Below are 22,709 nucleotides of genomic sequence, written 5' to 3' on the forward strand. Positions count from 1 at the left end.
TATAAGGAAGCCATGGCAGGTCTGGAGTCTGCGAAATGGAAAGAGGCAATGGACAGCGAGATCCAATCCATGTATGATAACCAAGTTTAGAATTTGGTTGTTAATGTGCCCGGACGTAAGACCGTTGGGTGCAAAAGGATCTTCAAGAAGAAGACCGACATGGATGGAAACGTACACACATATAAGGCGCGATTGTTTGCGAAGGGCTTTACCAACTGTGACATCCCCAAAATCACGACCAGAAAAGACCGATTTTGTTTATGCTTTGTTTGAAAAATCAGAGTAACATTTTAAATAAAAGTGTTGCGGAATTTGTCCCAAAACAAAATATGATAAAGATTTATCAAAAGCATTTCCATAGAAATGTATTTCATTAAAAGACTTGGGATGTCATGTTCGTACAGATCAAAAGCATAAACAGTACAATATAAGCCTTACTACATTATTTCATATCTACAGGCCTATATCCGTAATCCCTCGTCCAAACATCATATCTATGCTCAAGCGCGACTACCTGTAATACATGAAACTGAGTGGGTCAGGCTTGGGAGCCTAGTGAGCACATAGGATTTTCAACCCACAGTAAATAAGTTTATTAATTTCATCAATCAACAATAACCCGATTACCCGTTCCCGTTATCCTCACTTTACGTCCCTAAACACCTATCATAAGGGATCTAGCCTAAGGAACATCATCGGGACGGACACTACTGCTAAGGGGATTCCTCAGCAATAAATGTCCTAAAGGCAACCATGTGGGGGATGGAGTACATCTGGTGAGCATACAGTTTAAATAAACACACAGTTCGAATAAACACCTACAGGTTGCGAGCCTGCTAGTGTTCCACTGGACTATCTAGAATAGTCCCTGGTCGTCATCTATACTCCGCTAGATGACTAGATCATCAATAACATCTATAACGAGGCCTCTCATTATTTTATTTTGTCACACAGCAACTATTACATCTACCCATGTTTTACCTAACACATTTTGTAGATATAAAATACATATACAGTTTAAATCATTGAAAACATGTATAAAACGTTCATCCATCATAGATAGCAAGTATTAAGATAATATGCACACATAGCACGTAATTTATATAAAATACTTCATATCTACGTGTAAGCTGAAAGTAACTATGCACTCACCTGAAAGGTGGTGACTCAGCACTCGGACAGCGCTTCGATACTCTCAAAACGATTTTCCTTCGATAAAACCTAGTACCAATACCACTAGGGTTTAGTCTAACGATAACCGCAACAAATTAATTAGTATGACTATTATTAAGCGTTAATAACACTCAATATAACTCATAATAATAGCCCAAATAATTATTTTAATGACCTAATAACATTCCTATAATTATTTGAAAGCTATATAAAAAATTGCATAAGCGTAGCACACTTACAGCGAATTTTATCAAAAATCGGAACTTAATTGGAGCAGCGTTTCGAAACCAAAAGGCTCTTTTTCTCGGGACTCCGGGAGCCTCGGGGCTTCCTTCGGGTGCTAGGGAGGTTCCCTAGGGTTTAGGAGTGTCTGGGACTCTTAGAGAGAAAGGACTTAGAGAAAGAAGTGAAAAAGGTGTGAAAAATGAAGAACTCTCGGCCCCCTTTTATAGCCTGCGAGGCCTCGGTACGCTGGGCGTACCTCGGACCTACGTTGGGCGTAATGGTTCGGATAAGGGTGTCATCAAGCTTCGTACGAGCCACGTGTTGGATGAAGACTGGAGCTACGCGGCTGCTTGTGGACCGATGGGTGTAGCTGTATGCTGGGCATACCGAGCTTCGAACGTTGGGCGTAGCGAGGGGCGACGCGTCACTCATCCGAGGCGGGTACTGAGTCAGCGATGGAGGGTCCAGATTGCGCCACGTCATCGATCGAGCAACAGGTTTTGCAATTTTGAGTTTCGTATCTTTCGCATACGATCTCCGTTTTTGACGTTCTTTATATCCACGCGAAGGTGGGAACGTACTCTACAACTTTCGTTTAGACTCCGTCGGCTAATTTTGACTCGATTTTAAATTTTATATTATTAACCGGCCGGGACAAGATTGGTCCGTTAAATCCTCATAACTTCTTCATCCGACGTCCGTTTTCACCCATCTTTTCATGTTACGCTACTCTTAACGAGATCTTCGATTCTCGTTTAGGTCGTTTCGGCTAAAAATCACTCGATCTAATATTCGAATTTCGGGTTGTACATTGCTAAGCCGAAACTTCGAAAAATCATAACTTCTTCATACGAAGTCAGATTTGGGCGTTCTTTTTATCGATATTCTTAGTTTAACATATTCTACGACTTTCGTTTAGATTGCTAAGGCTAAATCTTGCTCTGTCGTAAATTCACTATTTACGCTTCCCGGTATCGTGCCGGTTCTGTCGCGAAACTTCGACGGGTTATAACTTCTTCGTTATAACTCGGATTTCGGCGTTCCTTATATCCTCGGAATCCTTGTTTCGACCACTACAACTTTATGTAAAGATATCGGGCTTATCTCACACTTTAATTTTGACGCTTATTTTTATTCTTTATTAATTATACATTTATAATTAAATAATAAACACATAAACACACATAATTTACATAATACTCAAATATTTCATCTTTATTACTTCAAAAAGAGTTACAATAGTTGACCTAGACTATTACATTGACAATTATGCTTAGCCCTTAAACCCGGGCGTTACATCTTCTAAATCCAAACATTCCAACAACATGGTTAATTAAAACATTTATCAGAGTTCGTCCCAAAACCATATATTGCGGAACACGGGTGTGTGCACTGCGATCAAGTCGGGCCCTTCCTTTCCCAACCGATGATACCTGAAACAATAAACAAAACTTTAAGCACGAAGCTTAGTGAGTTCCCCAGAGCATACCCCACAAAATCCACATATCCGCATAAACCATATCAATCACATAGGCCATATAATCCACATAACCGCATAAACCGTATCAATCATACAGGCCATATCAATCACATAAGCCGTGTGTATAAACATATAAGCATATAAGGATGTCGTGGGCTCTGCCCAGGGTCTTACTCCAGGATGTCATGGCCTCCCCCACATGGTCTTACATCCAAGTGCCATGGGTTCCCCCCATGCTCTTTACCTGGAATGCCATGGGCTCCCCCCATGGTCTGATATCCAACTGCCATGGGCTCCCCCCGAGGTCTTCAATGCAAGTATCACAAAGACAACTAGCAAATCACATATCACATAACCAAGTAGTATACCACATATCCAAGTGCCACAACCACCGGAGATGGTGGCTAGCAGTGGTGGAACGACTACAACAGGTGGTGGTGGGGTTTTCCTTGGTTTTCCGACCAAAAACAACACACATACACACGCCTGAAACACAACAACATTGGGATATGCACTCAATCAACAAACTCGTGACGACATACAATTATTAGAGATGACAGCCACCACCTCACGGTGATGGTGGCGGGTTATCTTGATTCCTTGCCGAAATAATGCACATACTTCACCATTAGTTCCAAAAGCAACCCTTATATGCGAACACACACGCACTCAGCCACCTACAAAGTGGCAGGACGTTGCTGGAATGCAACAGAAATGGTGACCAACGGCGGCGACGACAAAAACGTTTATTACGGCCCCATACAACCAAAAAGGAATGATGGAGATGAGAGAATAGATACGGTCAGCCTCACCGCGAGCTTTCAGATCGCACACGACTCGTGTTTTGCCGGTCACAAATCCATCTTCGTTCTTGGTGGGGTTTCTCCTGCCGTTCACAATGTCACTGGCGGCAGCAGGGGATGTGACGGTGGCGTTCGACGACAAGGTAGCGAAAGTTAGAATGGTAGTCGGACTTGTCGTGGAAACGGCGACTGAGAAGGATCTGGAGGTAGTGGCGGCTGAAAAACGTGGCTAGGCTTAGGGTTAGTATGGAGAAGGTGACAGGTTTATACCTGATCACATGTAATCTTTGTTCACAAATACACTTTCAGCCCCTCCTTATCTCTTTCTTTCGAATTAAATCCAAATATTACCATTCAGCCCTCAACATTCCAAAATCCTTTCAATTTAAGTCCAATAATTCACAAAACACTCATGTCTTCTAAAAACCTTACAAAATAAATCCCGGAGTTACACTTTAACCCCCGAAAATCCAAATCATATCATTTGGCTCCCCGAAACCAACACCCTGCTAAATATCATTGATTTTGGCTACACTAATATAAAATAATAATAATAATTACATCTTGGGGTTTTAGAGTTTATTATTTATTTAATTTCAAACGAAATGTTACAGAAGGGAATGACCCCATGTGACTGCACCGCATCCACCTGAGTTTTCCGCGTTGGCAATTTTCAATATTTACTTTGATGCTTAAATAATATATTCACCTTGATCGGTTTTGGAACAACTCGTTTGTATGACTTATTTTTTTTAAAATGAAAATTTTACTATGAATTTTTGGGACGTTACAATGAAATTGTTTCCATTCATAGTGAACTGGTCAAACTAAAAGCCACTGTACAATTTTGCGGCTAGTTCTCTGGTGCAACTACTGTTTGAAAAGCCAAAGAACCATCAAATGAGGTAGCTTAGAGAGTGTTAGGCAACTCTCCTCTCAACCGGTTGGTGTTTAGGTCAAGTTTGACCAAAGAATTCAAGAATCTCCATTAGATTTACTTTCAAAGACATCGTGAAAGCAATTTCCAAGCCATGTTCACTTGTGAACATTTGATATTCAAGAATGAACATGACTGATTTTTTTTGTTTTTGTAACTATGTTCATTTATGAAAATTATTAGTTTTTTGGGTTTTTGGTTTTTGTGATAATGTTCATTTATGAATAAATTTGATCATGTAATGTATCATTAATCATTTATCATTGTGTATGAACATGATTAATTTTCTTGGTTTTTAAATAATTTTTCATTTCTGAATAAATATTCATAATGATGCTCATAACTTTCATGCTTGTGAACTTGTGTATAAACATGATTAATTTTATGGGTTATAAAAAGGATATATGTTTGTATAGATGTTCATACATGTTGAGTTATGAATATTTATTCATGTTTGATCATAACATTCATACATATTCAGTTATTAACATTTATGAATATTTATATTATTTTTATAAAATATTCAGAAATGAAAAATTACAGTATGTTCATACATGAACATTAACGGGTACATTTTCCCATCATACCTTTAATAAATATAATTTGATCTAATGATTATATGGTTCTATGCTTTATTTTCATCTTATGGTGATCCTACCTCTCTCTCTCTCTCTCTCTCTCTCTCTCTCTCTCTCTCTATATATATATATATATATATATATATATATATATATATATATATATATATATATATATATACCCTTATGCTTATTAGCTTTTAACAAATATATATTCTATTTTTTTCATGACACCAATATTATAAATTATGTTCTTAGAAAATTATAACAAAATAGATTTTTCGTATACAATGAATTTGATTTAATTATGAATTAATTGAAGCAAAATTTAATCAGATAATAAGATTATATTTATAACAAGTTTATTAATAAATCTTTTATATATATATATATATATATATATATATATATATATATATATATATATATATATAGAAATATTACACAAAAAATTAATACATGTTTATGTGTTTGAATAAATTTGTATTTGTAAGATATATTTTAGTTATAAGTTTTATAAAATATGTTACTGTGTTTCATTTTTTTAATATATATGTATTTAAATTTTCATATAATTTCAATACATATAGATTAAACTTTATGACTAATTAAATATTATATTTAAATTTATCTTATATACAAAAATAAATTAATAACATATAAAATAAATTAAAAAACTAAAAATAAAAATCTAACTTTTTTTGTTTGGAAAATAAGTAGGGCTACTCAATTTTGGTATAACACTATTCATATATCTACTCTAATAAATGAAGGTTTTTTTTGCCACATGTCCTCTTCTTCTTCATTTGGACACATGACATTTTCTAAAAAATTTAAATTTTCTATTTTCCACTTGTCATTTTATTGTATTTTTCATTTTATTAAATTAAAATTCCACATTTAATATGTAAGGTAATATATATGTAAGGTATTTATTAGAAATGGTTTATATATGTAATGTATTCAATACATTAAAGCTTCATTAATTTTAATAATTCAAAAAAATTATCATTTTTTTTATAAATTCAAACTTTTCAAATTGTTTAAATTTTATATTTATTTTTTCAAATAAACCTATGTAATACATAGGTCTCACACCTAGTTATAAAATCAAGTAAACAAATATATGGTGGAAACGAATGGAGGCAAAATAAGGTAAAAATAAATAAGATTTAAGGGTGGGCTTGGAGATCCCATATAACTAACCATGTTTTGGTTTTTGATCCTCATATACCTCGCCGCCAAAGACTACATACAACTTCGCCTATCACACATTGTTTTTTTCGAACCACGAGCTTAGATTTTGTAAGACCTAACTTTTACTGCAATTCCCAAAGTATGCAATATTTTTTATTTGCAAAATTTTTAGTGTAGACCCGCATATCAACATATTGTCACGGACACAAGTTCGGCATTACTTTTTGCCCGTGCAACCGAGGTCCCCCCATAAAACCCCGATACCAGCTCTCCCATGATACACACGCCAACTGGTTTCGCCCTGTCATGGGCTCATCGGGGAAGCGGCACTAGCCCTTGACTAGTTGTATCTCTAGAACGCTACGACCCCCTTCATTGTCACACACTTCAGCGACTCGGCCAAACAGCAATGACTAGCATAACAACGTCCCGTGGGCTAGGACGCCCCCTTTTGAACCCAATGGCAAGCTATTCCAGTGGCATGGTTTTTGTCTTCTTGGTCAAAACGGCCAGGGGATATCAGCTCGTGACACTCTCCCACCGCAAAATTGTCGCACGTCCTCGTGCGATGGAATAAGAACTTTTGTCCTTTCGAAATGGCCTTTCTTTTGATGCCAAGTATGACCGCGTACCGCTACATAGCATCCCAACCTTTATACTTCAAAGTCGGAATCCTCGGCATGTGGCCACCCCCATTACTTCCTTCAAGGAGGTAGAGCATTCATTGATGTATTGTTGTTGACTTCGCATCAACCCACCAGCAAGTCCATACTTCTACGGACCCCATAGATATGTATGATCATACTGGCATGTCCCTTCATCAATTGGCTTTTATACCACTTGTCACAAACACAAGTTCGAATTACTCCTTGCATGTGCGGCGTACCGAGGTCTCCTATAAACCCTGATATCAGCCCTCTCGTGTTACACACGTCAACTGGTTTCTCCGTGCCATGAGCTCATCAGGGAAGTGGCACTAGCCCCCGACTAGTTGTATCTCTAATACGCTACAACCCCCTTCACTGTCACACACTTCGACGACTCGACCAGACAACAACGACTAGCATAACAACGTCCCTTGGGCTAGGATTCCCCCTTTTGAACCCAATGGTAAGCTATTCCAGTGCCATGGTCTTTGTCTTCTTGGTCAACACGGTCAGGGGATATCAACCTCGTGACAATATGCTTTGAATATTTGTATAGTGACTTAAATGTAGACTCACATCTGCTCTGAATATTTGTATATCAACTTTAATGAATATTTGTATATCAACTTTAATGTATTCATGAAATATTTAATTCATTTCTCCATATAGAAGTTAGTTATGTCGGGGCTTCATGAGTTCAACAATACATGTAATCTTTTATGAAGATGACCTTTTTTGCATTTGTTTACAACCTGTAGCCAACCACCAACTTTTGATAAGCATAACTGTTAAGTGTATATTGTTGCTTATTTTCGCTCTTATGTAAGCATAACCCACATATGGCAAGTTCGTATATTAATTAGACTATTACAAAATAAGTTATATCGCTATTTTCTTCACTTACTTACGACATACTTATACTTGTGGTGAAGCACAACCGTCATTCCCTTGTTATAGGGCGTGTTCGGCACGGAGCGTTTGGGAGTTTCTAGCTTCTAGCGTTTGACAAAACGTTCCGTTTTGAACAGAAAGTCTTATTCGACACTACAAGCTTCTAGCATTTAGTTTAAACAAAACGCTCCAAATCCAAATGCTACTTCATGTAGTGTTTAACAAAATGTTACAAGCTACAAGTTACTCGCTACCCGCTAACAACTAATTTTGCAGAACACGCCTATAGTTTTTTAAAGAAAAAATAAGATGTAAACATTAAAAGGTGTATTAAAATTTTAAAAGGTATGTAAATAGACATACTCTTAACCTAATTAGAAGAGTTAACTTTCATAGGTTGTTAGATTAAACTGATGTCAATGGGCCATCCATTCCCATAAGTATCGTGTTTGTAAGGGAAATTAATTAAAAGGAATTAAAACAACCAAAATTACTATTTAACATGCCTACGCATTTGTTGCATCTATCAAATCCGTCTCTATAACTTAATTTCGATTTAATAATTAAATAAAAGAATTATTATTTTCCAAATGATGTGTATATACAATTTTTTTCATACATAACAATTTGTCGACATAGTAAATTCTATCAAAATTAGGGGAGTTCGATATACAGTACAACAAATCATCGGCATCGAGCAAAATCATAATTTTTTTTAAATCTTATTTAGTAAATTAATAATCGATTTGTGTAAAGGAGATGGAGTGAATCAATTTCCATCGTATCAAAAATCATCTGCATCGAAGGGTTCATCATGGTTGGTCATCCCTCTTTGTTCTCGTATGTTTCTCGAAGAAAATCTACTCAATTACATCAGAGATTGATGTGGTTCTTGCTATAATTTTCTTGCTAGTCACATCCTTATTGGGTATGGGAATATTTATCTTAAAACATTCTTTCAAAGTTCTAGGTAGTTGCCAAGGGGTTTGTACATTAGTACATATGATAGATTTGTTATTTGTTTGTTGGAGTTTATTATATTTATGTAATTTTTATAGATGAAATGCTTAACTCTGTTGATATATGATTTACTAATTACAAAGAGCCAAAGTAGATGGTTAATTATCAAGTTAAAGATAAGAAAATACTAAACAATAACAAAGGTGAAGTCAACCCGAACGATGCTAATATGCTTACAAGACAATTATTTACCGGAATCCTTCTCCTAAAAACTTAAGATGATGCTCCACTACAAATGAAAAAAGTGGATGAACAACAACGAAGATCGAAGACTAGTCCCAGTTGATATATTTATAAAGCAACAATTTTTTAAGTATGTCTGTCATAAAAATATTGATCTTTATGTATGTTATATACGTTAATAATTATATATTTATTTAATATGTATTTATTAATGTAGAAAATATAATTTCTTTTATGGGATAACATTGTAACAGGTTGTAAATTTTATGTATTTGTTTTAGACAGATATATTTGTCCTTGTAAATTCTATTCATTCCAATTCATTCATAGTGTTTTACTTACATGACCAAATAATATGGAGTAATAGTAATAGTTATAGTTATTACATTACATTAGTGCAATCAACGACAAGAATGGAATGGTAATAATTCATTTCATTACCCTGCTGCTCATTCCGTTGACGTTTCATTTATATCATACCAAACAGCACCTTGAGTGAATGTTGGATCCGTCACTCGCTTGTTGAAATTTCAGACCCACTTTCATCCCTGAAAAACCTCGATAGGTTGTGTATCTGGTGTAAGTGGTAGCTAAAAACTTAACGTTTCTTGAATGTGAGATTCTTTTTTTCTGGAAAAAACAGCCCTACAACATCAAAGCCTATTGCAGAAAAATATAGATGAGAACAAACAACTTATAATAACATGTCAAATTAGTCTCTTCCTAATAAATTACCTATATTTTTCCACCTAACTTTAAATTTGTTAATGAAAGTCAGATGTCTACAGAAAGTAAAATATATTTTCTCGAAATTGTTTATTATTCATGTCATCATCAAGAGGATGAATTCGTTGGTGTTTTGTCGGTTTCCGCTGTACTTTGGCAGAATTTTTATTTTCTATATTCAGACATTATTTTAAAAACTGATCCAGATATATATATATATATATATATATATATATATATATATATATATATATATATATATATATATATATATATATATATATATATATATATATATATATATATACTATCTTATAAAAGAAATCCCACTATTTCTAAAAATAGATTGAATAAAATAATAATATTTTTTTAAGACGTCCAAATCATTAAGCTAATTGTACAACTAATCACTAATAAAATAATATTAAAATTTAAACAAACTCCTATAAATCTTCTCTTCCAAGGTTTTGACCAAATCTTTTTTCATCCAAATAAATACTCAACACCCTATAATTTGGTCATTTCATGAATTTTCTTTATTTTTAATATGACATGTTTCCAAAAAAAACTAATGATTGAATTAAAAATATTCATTCTCCATCGAAAAGAAATTAATTGTCGAAACAAACTATTTGTCGTCCGCCGCTTTGTGCGGGTAAACGGCTAGTATATATATATATATATATATATATATATATATATATATATATATATATATATATATATATATATATATATATATATATATATTCACCAATGAATGATCTTATCAGCTACCATGTAATGTAATTTCATATCATTAACAAATACGATGCAAAGTCAACAATCAGACATCCCTCCATTATTCAAAATCTGATTTCCTTTGACACATAAAAAGTCAAAAGCTAAAATCTCAGAATCTGCAATACTAATGTATACATTATGCAACACACGTTGTACATTACTAAATGTGGATGACTGGGCAAGATTTCAAGAAGCCATAAAGCTTCTTAGCCTACAACATCATCTAAAACTGTCTTTGACTTTTGAACTCGATGACAAAGTTGAACTAAGAAGCCATTTTTGTTGCTTCCATGGCTGCTGTTCATCATTTGGTCGTCTTCTACTTTCTAAGTTTGCTTCTATTCCTCATCAATCCAGCACTTTCACTTCCTCTCTGCACCGATTCAAGTAAGTTATGACCATTTTTTCAAAACCCCTTATGAAAATTTGAGTTATTAATGATTTGGGTTTTTGGTGATTGTGATTTGTATATGTTGATGATCTATCCTGAATTGTGTGAATTAGGAGCACCATTGACACCGAAGACTCCTCTAGCTTTCTGTTCTTATAACGAGTCATCATGCTGCAATTCAACCCAAGATTTGAACATACAGAAGCAGTTTGAATCACTGAATGTATCTCAGCCGCCATGTGCTTCTCTTCTCAAATCCATCCTTTGCTCGGTATGATCTTCTTTTCTTGTGAGTTTAATTGAATTTGGGTCGTTAACCTGTAAATTTTCGATTTGAATTTACATGGAAGTTAATTCAAGATTTGAAATCTTTAAATTTTTTATTTTTCAGCAATGCGATCCGTTTTCAGCAGAACTGTACACGATCACCACCTCTCCTCGACAAATTCCCGTGCTTTGCAACTCAACGGTTTCATCAGATTCATCACAAAGCAACCAAGCCACGAACAATTTCTGTGGAACTGTATACGATTCATGTCAAAATGTTTCCATCAAAAACTCTCCATTTTCACCATTGTTACAAAACCAAGCTCCACCACCAGCCAACACCACTAGCAAACTGAGCCAAATTTGGCCATCAAGAACCGATTTCTGCACCAACACCGGTGGATCCTCCACCGCTGGCTCCGTATGCTTCTCCGGTGAAAAAGTTAGCTTTAATGCTACCAAAAACACCACCGAAAATATCCCGAAAGGGATGTGTCTAGAGAGGATTGGTAACGATACCTACATCGATATGGTGGCTCACACCGATGGTTCGAACCGCGTCTTTTTTGCAAACCAGAAAGGTCAAATCTGGTTAGCTACGGTTCCGGAAATGGGTTCGGGAGGTACATTAAAAATTGATGAGTCGAAACCGTTTCTAGATATAACCGATGAGGTTCATTTTGACACTTCAACCGGGTTGATGGCGATAGCAATTCATCCGAATTTCACGAAAAACGGGCGGTTTTTTGCTTCGTTTAACTGTGACAAATCTGATCGACCTGGATGTGGAGGAAGGTGTGCTTGTAACTCTGATATAAACTGTGATCCTTCAAAACTAGAAGAAGATAACGGAGCTCAGCCATGCCAGTATCAGACTGTCATAGCAGAATACAACACGGTAACTACTAATCTTAATCTGTCGCTAAACTTAGGGACGAAGTTGATCTATTGCTAGCAGGTGTCGGATCGTGCTTTTTGGTGAATGTGATTTGTCTTATGATCTGGTGCTATTATTATTTCAGAATCCAAGTGTTTCGGCTGGAGAAGCAAGGAGAATCTTCACGATGGGTCTTCCGTATACAGGTCACCATGGTGGGCAAATCCTTTTCGGACCAGACGGGTATCTTTATTTCATGATGGGAGATGGTGGAGGTGAAGGTGATCCTCAGAATTTTTCCCAAAACAAGAAGTCGTTGTTGGGAAAGATTATGAGGTTCGACATCGATAACATACCAAGTAAGACTGTGTTCTTTTTCCCATTGAATGCTAAATACTACCTTCATTCCAAGTTGATAGTCTACTTTTGACTTTTGAAGTCTTTTCTTTTCAACTTTGACTTTTGAAATCTTTTATGTTCAACTTTGAATATTTAAAATCAAAGTTGAAGAGAAAAGACTTCAAAAGTCAAAAATTGACTATCAAAAATTGACTCGGTCAATTAAGTCAAAACTTTTGGCTTAACGTATTAATAACGAACTCTTTACATGTTTTTCTCCGTTTGATCTTTTGAATTTGTCATGAAATACCTTGTTGACAAATTATTTTGTGACGCATCACTAGGCCAAGAAGAAATCACTCGACTCGCTCTATGGGGAAACTACTCCATCCCGAAGGACAATCCATATATGGAAGACAACGAGTTGTTGCCAGAGATATGGGCGCTAGGATTACGTAATCCTTGGCGTTGTAGTTTCGACTCCGAAAGGTCATCTTACTTCATGTGCGGGGATATCGGCCAGGTATTTGATTTCCTTATCCACAAATACTTCAATTTGTTCCTAGAAATTAACTAATCTTTCATTTTTGTTGTTAAAATTAAGAATTATTTTGAAGAGGTGGATTTGATCACAAAACATGGGAACTACGGTTGGCGTGTTTACGAGGGACCGGGAGTTTTCTCCCCTCTACAGTCTCCCGGGGGGAATACGTCGGCAAACTCCATAAATACGATCTTTCCGGTAATGGGTTATAGCCATTCTGATATAAATAAGAACGAAGGTTCAGCTTCTATTACTGGTGGGTATTTCTATAGGTCCATGACTGATCCATGTATGTATGGAAGGTATGTAAATAAATCTCTTTTGCATTAATTTTATAGATCTATGTTTGATTTCAAAATTAAAATTTTACCCTAGTGAAATGAACATGATCTTGACTTGTTGTTTTGTGTTTAATTCATCTCTTGGTTTAATTTTACAGTTACTTATATGGAGATCTATACGCAACTGCAATGTGGGCAGGCATTGAAACCCCTAGCGATAGTGGGAATTTCACATCTACTAAGATTCCGTTTACATGTGCCTCAGATTCTCCTTTACCATGTAGCATTGTTCCCGGAAGTTCAGTTCCGGCACTAGGTTACATCTTTTCATTCGGGCAGGACAACAACAAGGATGTATACCTCCTAACGAGTAGTGGCGTCTATAGGATTGTTGCTCCAAGTCGTTGTAATTATGAGTGTGCAATAGAGAAGACGACAACTGGTGGTCCGAATCAAAGCCCATCTTCTTCTCCTTCCATGGCAAACATGTTGAAGGGTTCATACACTAATCTAGGGTCTCTTCTTGTTACCATTTTTGGATTGGTTTATTTGGTTTTTATTTATTAATGTGTAACAGGATAATATGTTGATAAATAATGGCCACACCCCACAATCTACAGTTCTACACCCTCACTTCTTCAGGTGTTACATGGTTAGGAACACAAAATCTGTCTTTTTTTGCCTTTGTATTGTTGATTGATACTATGCTTGATTACGGGTTCATACAAAAAGTGTCTCCATCACATGATATGAATTGTACCATACTTACATATAGGATTTATGAACTTTAAGCACACAACCGCTTATTCGTTCAATATTTGAGATGGAGATATGTGTTCGAAGTTATTTTTATCGTGAAATTTTGAGTTCGAGTTATACAAAATAGTTAATTTTAAACTTCATGATCATTGTTGTTTCAATTTCTTAGGTTGGTTCTTCAACCATATAAAACCACTTTTTTTACCTTTTATATTTTTATCGACACACGAACCAATTATACATTATAGAACAAATTATTGAAAATGGTCCCTATGGTTTGCAAAGATTTTATGTTTGGTCCCTAACATTTCTTTTCCACTTAGACTGTCCTTACTGTTTGATTTTGTTATGTTTTCTGTCCCTCGTAAATATAAAAAGACTAAAATGCCCTTTATATTTTTTTCTTTTTTTTATTATTTTTTTAATTAAAAAATGTATTAATATACATAGGTCCCACCATCAAACACTTTTTTCATTTTTTATTATTTTTTATGGTATTTACCCCATGTGTATGAGAAAGCTTGCAAAATGGTCCATAGTATCATTTTGTAACTTCAAACCAACGTTTAGTACGTTGGGCGTACATGCGCGGGTCTAGTATCTTGGGAGTACATTGCGTACGCAAGGCGTACGTGCGAGGGTTCCAAACCCTAAATTTTAGGGTTTGGGCCCTATTTAAACATCTTTATAGCCTCCAACCTCATCTCTCATAATCCTCCAACATCACCATTCGATTTTAGCAAACCCTAGCCACTTGTTTGAGCATTCTTGACCCTTGTGTGTGTTTTTGGTGGTCTTGAAGGAGAAAGAAGGAATTAGAACCACCTTGGAAACTTGAAGAAGCTTTGTATATTGGATCTTCACCACTCTAGCAACCTCTAAGAGGCAGAAAGTTCTAAACTTGGCTTGTATTTCCTTAGATCTAGTAAAGTTCTTGATTCGTGAGCATTTTGTCCCAAGTTTTGACCTTTTTGGAATATGGAATGCTCTAGTCCATTCTAGTTGTCCTTTTAGATGTTTTGAGGGGTTTAAAAGCATAAAAATAGGGGTTTGGCTCTTGATCCTTCTCTGTGCATGTGTTTTTTTGTCTTAATGGATTTGGACACGGGTTGGAAATTAAGTCTACTCGACGAGTTGAGAGCCTCAACTCGACGAGTAGGACTAGCAGAATGAAACCTTAATTTACAGGGTTTTGCACCCTATTTAAACACCTTAACCTCCAAAGGCTGGCCTCATTTACAGCCTACATCGTCCCAAAACCTAGCCACGAAACCCTAATACACTTTTGAGAGTTTTGAGCCATTCTTGGTGCATTCTTGTGGTTTTAAAGAAGAAGATACTTGAAGAAGGAGCAAGGAAGTGTTGGACAAGAATAGATCCAGAATTCTAGCTTCATTTCTGGTTCATTAGAGGTATAAAGCTCCTATCTTGTCTATAGTATGCTTAGATCTAGTTTTAGGGTATTTTTTTCCCATATTTTGGTCCAAGAATGTTAGCTTTTGGGACTTGGACGTCCCAAGTGAATACCCTTTTAGATCTAGGGTCTAGAAGGGCTTTCATCGCATAAAGGTGCAAATTTTATGGTCATTGAAGCCCCATGCAAGCTTTAGGATGTCATTTTGGCCTTTTAAGCTCCAAAATGCCATGCACGGAGAGAAAGTCAGAGACTTTACGTGTTCATGTAGTGTCTAGGGTCTAGATCTTAGTTTTTATGCCTTAGCTTGAAGTATTATGGCTTTTGGATCAAGATCTAGGTCTTAAAGAGTTAGGGTTTGAGCTAAATCCATAAAGGAAGGGTATTAATGGGTAAAGTTGGAAACTTTACCCTTTAAAGGACATTTTCAATATGAATATGCAGTATGGAGCTTAGATCTGAATGATAGGAGCTTCATCCATTAAGAAGGGCTTAACAGACCAAAGAACTCGACGAGTTCATAGAGGAACTCGACGAGTTGGGTCGAAGTATCCCAATTCTGTAAAAAGGAAAAACTTGACGAGTTCAAGGATGACTCGACGAGTTGAGTGGAGATGTCCTAATTTTGTGGATAGGAGGAACTCGACGAGTTGTGAAAGAACCTGGCGAGTTGGATCGCGATTTCAAGGTTTATGATTCATGGAACTCGATGAGTTGATGGACCAACTCGGCGAGTTGAGTCAACCCAGAATATTGACTTTGACGACTTTGACCAAGTTGACCCTTAAGGGGGTTATGAGTATGAAAGGGTAATTAAAGGAAATCTTTTATATATAAGAGTTTGAGTGGGGTTGATTTAAGAGCCGAAGACAGTTCAGCTACTTCACAACATTTGAGGTGAGTTACCTTCCAGTAGAAGTGGGTCGAAGACACCAATGCCGACCCACTGGTATTTGATTATAATTGAGATGATTGTCTTTGTGATAATTGTCAGGTATGTCACTATTGGTTATGCTTTATGTGCCAGTAGTCCAACATGTTATGTTATTATGCGATAATGGTAGGAAGGGTAGGATAGACCCTGTTATCGGTTGAAAGAGACCGAATGGGAGGCCAACACCCAGATATGCTAGGCAATATGTGACTTATGTGTTTATGTACTAGGATGATATGTAGTAGTATTAGAGGGTGAAATAGTCCCGTTACCGGTTGAAAGAGACCGAAGGGGTTGGCAACACCCAAATATGCTAAGTAGTTACCGGTTGAAAGAGATCGAAAGGGTAGGCCAGCACCCATATATGCTAGGCAATTAACGGTTGAAAGAGATCAATGGGGAGGCCAACACCCAAATATGCTAGGCAGTATGTTATTGTATGATATGTGGTATGATGGGGGAACTCACTAAGCTTTATGCTTACAGTTTTCAGTTTTGGTTTCAGGTACTTCCTCTTCGAAGGGAAAGGAGCTGGCATGTTTTGATTATCGATACATTGGCTTTTGATATGAGTGATATTATGATTGTGTTCAGACAAATGGTTTTATAATTATTTAATTTAAAAATGAAATTTTTGGTTGTAAATTTTGGGATGTTACACAAGACCATAAAGTTGGAAACTTTATGGTCAAGGATGATATTTGGGACTTGGATCTGCAATTTGGTCGTAATAGCTTATGTATCAAGCTCTTAACTCGTTAAGAAGAAGACCAGTTGCATGGAGCTAAAAGACTTACAATGCAAAACTTCTGCTAAGTCAAAAGTCTTAAGAAAGTCAAAACTAAACCTAAGGGTCATCAGGTTCTATCCATCATTATTTCCTAAAAATTATCCTTATAATAAGATTCTCCTATGTTATAATCAAAAGCTTATCCCTTTTAACTAAGTTTCCTAACAGTTTCAAAGCCCTAGGCAGATGATTAGCTATCCTAGATTATTAGGATCCCAATAATTCTTGTAAAACTTGAACTCTTTAGGATCCTAATCGTCTAGGGATCCTTAATAAAACCTATTTTGATTCTATAACCAAATCAATCACGCAAAAAAAGAGATAAACCAAAACATCAGTATTAAAAGGGGTTACCCTCCAACCCAACAAAAATGAAAATATTGTTTTACAGAAGAAAAATTTAAGATTGCTTTAAAATTTTATCAAACTTAATTCAAGGTTTGATCACCCCCAACTGGGATATACAATGCCTCTTTCTTCTCTTCTTTGCAGGATCCTGACCAACATTTACAAGCTTTCCAATAAACTTAGCTTGGGTTTCATGCCAATCTTCCATGTTCTAGGATCCTGCATTCTCCATATCCTTTTCCAGCTTGATCTTTACCTCTCAGATGACCTCAACACCATTGCTCTTAACCTCAGAAATCAACTCATCGATCTCCAGCGTATACTCCACTCGGTCAAGCTTTACCTTCAGATCTTCGGTGGATCAAGAAACGTGATCAAGCAACCTGTAAAAGATCAGAGTAAGTGAATTAAAATCAAACAAAAAAATCATAAAGATCCTTACAGGTTGCCAGAAAGAGAGCAACTTCTTCAGTGCCTCGTCCACCCCAAGGCTCTTTAAACCAAGGTCTCAGCCGACTTCCTCTTTCGGTATCTTGGAGTATTGACATTCAGATTTATCGAGGTTCTCTTTGGAGGAAGAGAATATGAGGCCTTCTCCTTCTTCACCACAAGTTGGCCACCGGACATGGCGGAGTCGATATCAACAAGGGTGAACCAAGCACTAGAGTGTGTAGCCTTGGATCCTAAACAAAACAAAGGAACTCAATAAGTTCAGCATCCGTCATAAAGAATAAAAAATTAACAGATAAAGGATCTTTACCTTTAGACCGGGGGGGGGGGGGGGGGGCAATAGTAGATTTACTCTCTTGAAAGTTGGGTTGTTCGAACCTAAAGGATCTTTCTGTCTCAGGCGAAGCAATGAAACTCCCAACGCTCTCCGTAGTATCTTCAGCAGTAGGGACGAGATCCTCGAACTTGAAAGTTGCATCAAAACAAATAAAACAAGAAAGTGTGAATTTCATATCATCAACCAAAATAAAATAAAATCCTACATTTTCTAACCCGATTTCTTGGCAGGAGATCACCGGCGGGATGGATTCACATTTCACAAAGAAATATTTCTCTTTCCAAGAACCTTAGTTTTGTTTTGATTTCAAAATAAGATGTGATTTACTTGTTTTGGCTCTGAGAAGGAAACGACAAGACCCAAAAGTTTCGAGATCACAAACATGGTCCAACTTAGCTAAATCCCATGTCTAGATCCTTAGATTGATTTAATTGATTAACCTAAATCAGGATGCTCCAGATCATGAGCATAGTTTGGATGGGACCAAACCTAAGTAAGAGAGACGAAGTCAAGTTGGGTCTTAGCATCAAGGCTTGAAAATAACATCGGAAGGAAAAGCCCTAATTGAATTCAAGGACTCAATGTTGTCATCATCAAAAGAACAAGTCTCTTCATCAGACATGATGCTCTGATCGACGAAGTCCTCGTCGGAAAATCAAGGATGCTCGAGCGAGTATGGAGTGTCTCTTTACCCATAATCAACGAACAGGAAAATAAGAGGAAAGGAAAAAGAAATTTACCTTCAAACCAACGAGAGAAAATTGATTTGACAACATAATCATATCATTTGAACGGATACAATTCTATCCGTTAGAGTTTGATTTTCGAATCCTTTATTTCCAATTAATTAAATTATACACTTTAAATACTTTAAATCAAATCAAATATTTTGCAGGTATAATTTGGGCAATTGTTCGGGTCAAGATCCTCAATCCTATACAGGATCCCGGATCTAAAAGATATCTAAGGATCCTTAAACCTATCAAGGATCCCGGATCTTAAAGGAGTCTTAGGATCCCGAACATACATCAGGATCCTGAACATCGCTATTATTATTTCCTAACAATTTTAACGACTATATTTATTGTTTATTTCTCACACTAGGTTACAACCCGTGGAAACCACGGGTTAAAAATTTTGAAAAAAAAAATTATATTATTAATAAGAGTTAAGTTTGTTTAGCATTTGTTATATTGATTATTTAAAATTTAAAATTAATATTAATATAACTTTGTAAAAAAGATTATAAATTTGAATATATGTTAAAGAGAAACACAATTAATTCATGTAAAGGTAAATATGAAGATAACTAAAATGCATCTTTCAATATGTGAATGCTTTATGAAGTGTGAGGGCAAATCATTATTTTTTTATTTGAGTGAGCAATCAAGAAACATCATGTGGCATGTAACTGAAAATAAAATATTGAAACAAATTAAATATTATGGATTACAATGCTATATAAAAAAGAAAAAAGAAAAAAAATGTAAAAAAAAAAAAAGAAAAAAACACAATTGTTTGAATTTAAAAACTACAAAGCATTTATAAATTTCTAAAAACTTCCTTATACACAACATTGGAAGTTTTGTTTGTAAGTCTACCATCCTTATCTAAAATTAACAATTTCAATCATTCTCTACTTTGAACTATAGATAAGGCAACATACAACTGTCCATGTGAAAAAAAAGGATCTTTGAGATACAGACCAACCTTTGATAACGACTGCCCCTGACTTTTATTAATTGTCATTGCAAAACATACAACCAATGGAAATTGTCTTCTTTGAAATTTGAAGGGAATTTTTTTTTCAGATGGACTTAAAGACATTCTTGGAATAAAGGTTTGTTTTCCAATATTAGTTCCAGATATGATAATTGCCTCAATAACATGTTTTCCCAGAGATTTCACTTGTAGTCTAGTGCCGTTACATAAGCCATTTTTCTGATCAATGTTTCTTAGTAACATAACTGGAACACTGACCTTTAAAATTAACTTGTGATTTGGCAAACCTGATACTTTAAGACCATTTAAAATATCTGGGGAGTATAAATTGAGATCAAACTGATCATGAACAAACTCTGATTGGCAAAGACTATCTAAACATAAATATTCTACTTCGTCTCCGGGAAACAATGCTAACAAACGATCATTGATTTGTTGGACAACTTCATTTTTCGGAGCTAGTATAGCTCTTTCTTGAAAATAACTCGCAACGTTGAATTTTTCCAAGATTGAAGGATATACAAACTCAATTAATGAACCTATAGGATCATGTGGATCATTAATGAGAATATCATCCGGAACATCAATAATCGCTTCACCATCGTTTGAACCACCAACTTTTCCTTCTCCTATATCCAAAAGCCAGTTTGCAAAACTTTGTATTTTTCGAATATCAGATGGTTCCCTTCTAACGGTTAGTCTCATGTTTATTGTTAATCTATGGACTTTGCATTGTTGCCATATGTGACATCCCCAATTTTCACGGCCAGAAAAGACCGATTTTGTTTATGCTTTATAAAAATCAGAGTACTTTATTTCATAAAAATGTTGCGGAATTTGTTCCCAGAGAAACACGATAAATACGTTATCAAAACATTTTTCAAGAAACGTATTTTATTCATTTTACAATGTTTGGGATGTCATCGTCAATACAGAAACATAAGCATAAACGGAACTTACATTTATTTACACTAGTGATCTACATCTCTTTAATCCCTCAGTGTAATGTGACTTCGTATCAACACTTGTGATATAAATAAATTGAGTGGGTCAGGTTGGGAAACCTGGTGAGTACATAGGGTTTTCAACCCATAATAATATAATTATTATGTTTAAGCAATCAAACAATCAACCCAATTACCCATCCCCATTATCTTCTTTACTCTTAAGGATTTATCCTAAGAGTCATCTATCCTGCATTCGTTTATTCCGAAGTCCCTTAGTTCCAGGGTTATAGGACTGGCACTAAATCCATAGCTGCCAATGTTCGTTCGTAAAGCACTAATTTCATAGCTGCTATAGTCTACTCATCGGGTACTAAATCCATAGCTACCAGTGTTTATCTAATAGGTACTAGTCCATAACTACCAATTCCTAACAGGTACTAAATCCATAGCTACCGGTGTTTGTCCAATAGGCACTAAGTCCATAGCTGCCGATGTTTATTAGGCACTAAGTCATACCCACATATTCGTATATATAAAATACGTATATAGTTTAAATCCTTTAAAACATGCATAAAAACGTTCGTCCAGCATAGACAGCAAGTACTCAAATAATATGCACACTTAACATGTAATTTATATAAAATACTTCATATCTATGTGTAAGATGAAAGTAACTATGCACTCACTTGATTAGGTGGTGACTCGGCACTCGGACAGCACTTTGTTACTTCTTAAAACAATTTTTCCTTGATCAAAACCTAGTATTAATACCACTAGAGTTTAGTTTTAACGTTAATCGCGACTAATTAATAGTCTAGCTATTATTACTATTATATAAGCGTTAAATAACACTTAATATAACTCATAATAATAGCCCAAATAATTATTTTAAGGTCCTAATAATGTTACTATAATTAAATAAAAGCTATATTAAATATAGTATAGGCGTAACTCACTTACAGCGGGTTTTTATTAAAAACCGGGCTTCACTGGAGCAGCGTTTCCGAGCCGAAAGCTTTTCTTCTTGGAGCCGTCGGGCGCTCCCGTCGGGCGCTCCGGGGCTTTCTTCTCATGATAGGGAGGTTCCCTAGACTTGGGAGGGGTTTAGGGAGGTTAGAGAGAAGTTAGAGAGAGAAAGAAAGGTTTGAAGGTGTGAGGAAATAATGAAGAGTTCATCTCTTATTTATAGGAAGTGTATAGTAAAGTAGTCTCCAAGCTTCGTCCGTAACTTTTGCATACGAGCTCCGTTTTTGTCTGTCTTTTTACCGTTGAGTTCCTATTAATGAGATCTTCAACTTTCATTTAGACCTCGTTAGCTAATTCTCATTCTATCTCGGATTTACAAAACTGTATCGAATTCGTCGCGCTCGAAAAGTAGAGACTAAACTTCGTCCATAACTTTTGCATACAAGCTCCATTTTTGTCTATCTTTTTACCATTGAGTTCCTATTAATGAGATCTTCAACTCTCATTTAGACCTCGTTGGCTAATTCTCATTCTATCTCGGATTTACAAAACTGTATCGAATTCGTCGCGCTCGAAAAGTAGAGACTAAGCTTCGTCCATATCTTTCGCATACGAGCTATATTATCGACGTTCTTTATATCCACGCGTTGGTATTTACGAGTATTAAAACTTTCATTTAGATCCCGTTAGCTAAAAATTG

At 35.7% G+C, this 22,709-nt stretch overlaps 1 protein-coding gene across 1 annotated transcript; it reads left to right on the forward strand.

Moving 5' to 3' along the window:
- The first annotated feature begins 10,836 nt into the window (after positions 1-10,836).
- LOC145052516 (HIPL1 protein-like) lies at positions 10,837-14,090 on the forward strand. Its single transcript, XM_079000372.1, has 7 exons — positions 10,837-11,030; positions 11,148-11,305; positions 11,426-12,199; positions 12,324-12,537; positions 12,862-13,040; positions 13,122-13,363; positions 13,501-14,090. The coding sequence occupies exons 1-7, from the start codon at positions 10,934-10,936 to the stop codon at positions 13,907-13,909; spliced, it is 2,073 nt and encodes a 690-aa protein (XP_078856498.1). The 5' UTR covers positions 10,837-10,933; the 3' UTR covers positions 13,910-14,090.
- Positions 14,091-22,709: the final 8,619 nt, after the last annotated feature.

The sequence above is a fragment of the Lactuca serriola genome, chromosome 1, assembly GCF_051521515.1.
Source record: "Lactuca serriola cultivar US96UC23 chromosome 1, Lser_US96UC23_V15, whole genome shotgun sequence".
NCBI lineage: Eukaryota > Viridiplantae > Streptophyta > Magnoliopsida > Asterales > Asteraceae > Lactuca > Lactuca serriola.

Bases quoted from the DNA above. Each gene is read 5' to 3' on its own strand.
- LOC145052516 (XM_079000372.1), top strand. From the start codon at position 10,934: ATGGCTGCTGTTCATCATTTGGTCGTCTTCTACTTTCTAAGTTTGCTT. The intron at 12,538-12,861 runs GTAAGACTGTGT...ACGCATCACTAG, and splicing joins CGACATCGATAACATACCAA to GCCAAGAAGAAATCACTCGA. The intron at 13,041-13,121 runs GTATTTGATTTC...GTTAAAATTAAG, and splicing joins TGTGCGGGGATATCGGCCAG to AATTATTTTGAAGAGGTGGA.